The following is a 5,000-nucleotide window of genomic DNA, read 5'->3' on the forward strand; positions in this document are numbered from 1 at the left end:
AGTGTGACAGTAAATGTACTGCACTTTCCATACTGTACTTTATACTGTATTTCAATTTCAATTTAATTTCACTTACTGTATAAAGCGCTAAAACATTACACATGTCTCATGTCGCTTTACAGAGTGTAAAACATTGAAAGAAAGTCCATGAGAAACAGGGGGCAGGAAAAACTCCATACATAGAGGAAGAAACCTCAGACAGATCCACGTCTCAAGGGCCCAACCCATTTGCCTAGGGTCAGTTACAGTACAGTAGGTCATTTGTAGTATCAGAAAGTTCAAATAGTCCAGTGTAGGGAAAAAATTGTCCATAGGGATTAGTCATTTTCGGGAAGTAATGGGTCGCTAGGATGCGTGGGCCAGGAATCCGGGCAAAGGGGCCACAGCAGGCGATGGTAGGGCAGTCATAGGGATGGGAGGTGTGATAAGGGCCAGGCACAAAGACGGCTGATGACTGGTAATGGTTTACCTCACAGGTGAGGTATAGGGGAAAAAGGAAGAGAAATAAAGGATAATAGGGTGTATGTCATCATAATCATGCTTGTTTCATCATAGGCCAGTCTCTGTCATGCTTGGCGTCCTGACTGTACAGCTTCATTGTCATCCATGGTCATTGGGGACCAATCAATCAACCAATCAATCAATCAATCAATCAATCAATCAATCAATCAATCAATCAATCAATCAATCATTCGATCAATCTCTCTCTCTGTAGATGGGGCTGCACTGTACTGTAGCATGCTCCTCATGCTGACCATCAAGTGCCAGTCTTTACCAGTCTCTACCAGACTTGAGTGCACCAACGTCACTCTCCAAATGACGTGCATTCAGTCCAAAGCCACTGAGGAGAGACGGCCCATCTCTGGCTGATTAGCATGCTAATGTTTGTGGATAACTAGCAAGACAGGGCTTAGCCATTTTTAACATTACATCAACATGGTTATTACGTCACAATCTGTTGCTTTTCTAGGTTGTTTTTGAATGTTTTGAACTGAACAACACACACACACACACACACACACACACACACACACACAGATATCGCCTCTGAATACAGCAGCTCTCCCCCTGACCACCACTGCACGGGTCAGAGATCGGCCCGCAGCGGCTAAATGCCACGGTCAGTGATTGGCACAAACACAATTTCCCGTGAGAGCAAACCCATCAGCCTGGGGTCAAAGGTCAAAGCTGCGTGTGACTTGTGGCCTGCCTCAGGGTCAAACGAGACGACGCGCGTCACCTCTGTGGCACTGAGCAGGTCGCGGACTAATAACATCTAAATGTCAAAGGCATAGTCCCAGTTTGTCATGAGGAGATAGATTATGCTAAGTTAGCCAAAAGGTCAAAGGAGAAACTCGCTGGCTTGATTGAAAATGGACACGGGTAACCTTTACTTACAGAGACTCTGTTGTATGCTTTATACTGTATGATAAAACAACATATAGATTTTCAGAGAGAGGCAGAGAGTCTCACCCACTTCACAGATGAGCCAATTTGAAAATATTGACAGGCCTAAATTCAACACCTACAACATTTTATTTCACATTTATATTTAGATCTATTAGAGATGGAGGAAATAAAGCAGGAATAGACAGATGAACAGATGAAATAAGAAATGGTACAGTGAAGATGAATCGACGAAAGAACAGAGGGAAGAAGAGAAGAAAGCAGAGAGATGTCTACAGGAGAACAGGGGGAGTGAGAGGCAGTAAGGAGCAACGACAGGCCTGCTCCAGGGTCACCATGATGGAGCGGTCAAACAGATGGAAGAGGACATGGAATAGAGAGGAATAGATGAAAGAAGAGTAGGAATAGATGGAGGATACAATGGCAGAAGAGATGAAGAAATAGGGATAGATGCAAGAGTGGATTAAGAGAGAAAGGGGGAACAGGGCCACCATAGTGGAAGAAAGGAAAGCAGCGATGGTCTGTTTGATGAAGAATAGATACAGTAAAGGAAGGGAAGAAAGAGGAGAGCAAGAGGAGGAGTGGGTCACTGACCGGCCTGCTCCAGGGCCACCATGGTGGACTGCTCGATGAGGTCGCGCTCGATGAAGCTGCGGAAGTCCTCGCTGTAGACGCTGAGGTCGGGCAGCTGGAATGTGTAGATGGGCATCTCCAGCGGGAACTGCTCGCGCGCCACCTCGCCCGTCACGTGGAGCCGCGCCAGCGACATGATGGCAGAGCTCGCGTGGGAGATGCCCCGCGACAGGCGCTTCTCTGTGCAGGAGGACGAGGAAGAGGAGGAGGAGGAGGGTAAGAAGAGTAAGAGGGGAAGAGAAAGGGAGAGACGGACGATTAGGGTCTTTCCTGAGGTAGAAATAGATTAAAGAACTTCCTGGCAGCATAGTGACTTTAGTGTCAGTGAGGCATTGGGGCGTTTGAAGTCTAGTGTCTTTAAGGTTTTGGGGCATCTGAAGTCTAGAATGTCTGTGAGGTTTTGGGGCGTCTTAAGTATAGAATGTCTGTGAGGTTTTGGGGCGTCTTAAGTCTACTGTTTGTAAGGTTTTGGGGCGTCTGAAGTCTAGAATGTCTGTGAGGTTCTGGGGCTTCTGAAGTCCAGAATGTCTGTGAGGATTTGGGGCGTCTGAAGTCTAGAATGTCTGAGGTTTTGGGGCATCTGAAGTCTAGAATGTCTGACGTTTTGGGGCGTCTGAAGTCTGAGTCTCTGTGGTGCTGCCTCATGAGTCTCTGTAGGTTTCTAGGCTGTGAGGTTTTGGGTTGTGTTGGTGAGTTTTAGGGGTCCCCCGTCTGTGTGTTGTGTTGGTGAGTTTTTGGGGGTCCCTCCTCTGTGTGTTGTGTTGGTGAGTTTTAGGGGTCCCCCGTCTGTGTGTTGCGTTGGTGAGTTTTAGGGGGTCCCTCCTCTGTGTGTTGTGTTGGTGAGTTTTAGGGGTCCCTCCTCTGTGTGTTGTGGTGGTGAGTTTTAGGGGTCCCTCCTCTGTGTGTTGTGTTGGTGAGTTTTAGGGGGTCCCTCCTCTGTGTGTTGTGTTGGTGAGTTTTAGGGGTCCCCCGTCTGTGTGTTGTGTTGGTGAGTTTTCGGGGGTCCCTCCTCTGTGTGTTGTGGTGGTGAGTTTTCGGGGGTCCCCCGTCTGTGCCCCCACCTTGTGTGTTCTCCTCGGGCCGCTGTAGGCTCTGCTCCACCTTGCTGACGTGCTGGGGGGTGGAGTCGCGCTCCGCCGGCTTGTAGTAGCGGCTCTCGTGCTCGGCCGGCTTGTAGTAGCGGCCCTCGTTGAACACCTGCGGCAGGTTGGCCGTGTGCACCTGTCTGAGCTGCTCATAGTCACTCAGCGCCGCACTCAGGTCCCAGTTTTTACCTGCATGTGCAGAGAGACACACGCACACACACACACACACACACACACACACACACACACACACACACACACACACACACACACACACACACAAAAGACAAGGTTTAATGAAAGCCAGTTGAATAGCTGTGAACACATAGCTGTAATCACAAACAACAAATGGAGCTGTACATAATGAACGATGAACAATGAGTGAACTTACTGTTCTACTAAAGCACAAAAGCAACATCAAGTTTGAACAAATACAAAGGAGTCAAATTTAAACAGACAGTCTGTCTGTTTCTGCCTTTCTCTTTCACACAGATATGCACACACATAACCACCACATACAACCACATACACCTAAACTAACCTTATACAAGAGAGACAGACTGAAAGAGAGATAGAGAGTGAGAGAGCGAGAGAGAGAGAGGTGTGGCACTATGACAATAATTAGCCCGTTCTCACCAAGACCTTGTTTAGACAAAGACACACCTGTGCAAACTGCGACACACACACAGTGACACACACACACACACACACACACACACACAGTGACACACACACACACACACACACACACACACACACAGCTAATCAGTGCCCCAAACACACACCCAAAGACAAACACGCACATATTGGAAAACTTTACAGGCTGACCTAAGCTCACTTTCTCCACAAACTGAATTAGCCAGCACTCATTAAGATGCGAGGCAGGTGTCCGGTGAGTAAACCTCTATTACTAGCGCTGCAGTTAATTGCCCTTGGATAATTACGGCCCGGGGGACACCGGCAGCCTTTCTCCAAAGCCACTGCCGACGGAACACACGGATCCCAGCACTAACACCGGCCCTGGTGAGTCCAGCACAGAACCGACGCTTCTGGGGAGTATGATGCAAGCGCCCGGCTCCGGTTCTGGAACAGCATCGTGTCCTCCGTGACCCGCCAAAGTGCAGTTCTGAAGTAAAGTGGAGTTCATGGAACATTAAACATACAACTTTTCTTCAGCCAGCCAGAAAGGTTTTCAATTCTGCCTAAGTAACACATTAAGAATGGACACAAGCTCATAGAAAGCACTTAGGACAGGATGCCATGGCCTAATACCAAAGGGTCAGCACAAGGTGATGCCCTGACCGACGCACGCACGTTTGAGTGTGAGAGTGGTTCAGATCACAGATCAAGTACACCACCACTCAATCACATAAACCTACAATACCACCTGAAACTCAGAACAACATCCTTCAACATCATGCCTCACATAGCTGAGGACAACGTGGATGAATAGGAGATGGGCTGGAGACAGTCACTATCAGCAACTGATCTAACGATCAAAACAGCAGACTGCCACTTACAGTACTCACATGTAGCAAACACGGCCTTCACCATATCATATGGTGTCACACTTTACTGAGGGACACGAAGGAAGAAGTCAACTTCACAAAAGCAACTCTGAGGAAATGTTCTGCACACCAGCTCGGACACCGTGTGAATGACTTGCATCAAGTAAACCAGAAAAATACGTAAACCAGGAAAATAATACAATTCAAGGGGGAGATGAACAAAACAGGGAGTCTCCGTCTAAGTTGTGTTTTTCCGTCTGCTAACAATCTAGGAGCAGGGCAACAGGCACATCATAGTTCACTGCGGGGTGGAACCACAGGAGACAGTGAACAGCCACACTCATGCCGAAGAGAACCAGAAGCAGAA

General features: G+C 48.0%; 1 protein-coding gene across 1 annotated transcript in view; it reads right to left on the reverse strand.

Moving 5' to 3' along the window:
• The window catches only part of otud7a (OTU deubiquitinase 7A), a 51,906-nt gene that overhangs the window by 34,137 nt on the left and 12,769 nt on the right, over nucleotides 1-5,000 (reverse strand). The window contains 2 exon segments of the mRNA XM_062547974.1: nucleotides 2,002-2,220; nucleotides 3,102-3,314. Of these exon segments, the coding sequence (XP_062403958.1) occupies nucleotides 2,002-2,220; nucleotides 3,102-3,314 (432 nt within the window).

This window comes from Sardina pilchardus, chromosome 10 (assembly GCF_963854185.1).
Source record: "Sardina pilchardus chromosome 10, fSarPil1.1, whole genome shotgun sequence".
NCBI classification, from domain to species: domain Eukaryota; kingdom Metazoa; phylum Chordata; class Actinopteri; order Clupeiformes; family Clupeidae; genus Sardina; species Sardina pilchardus.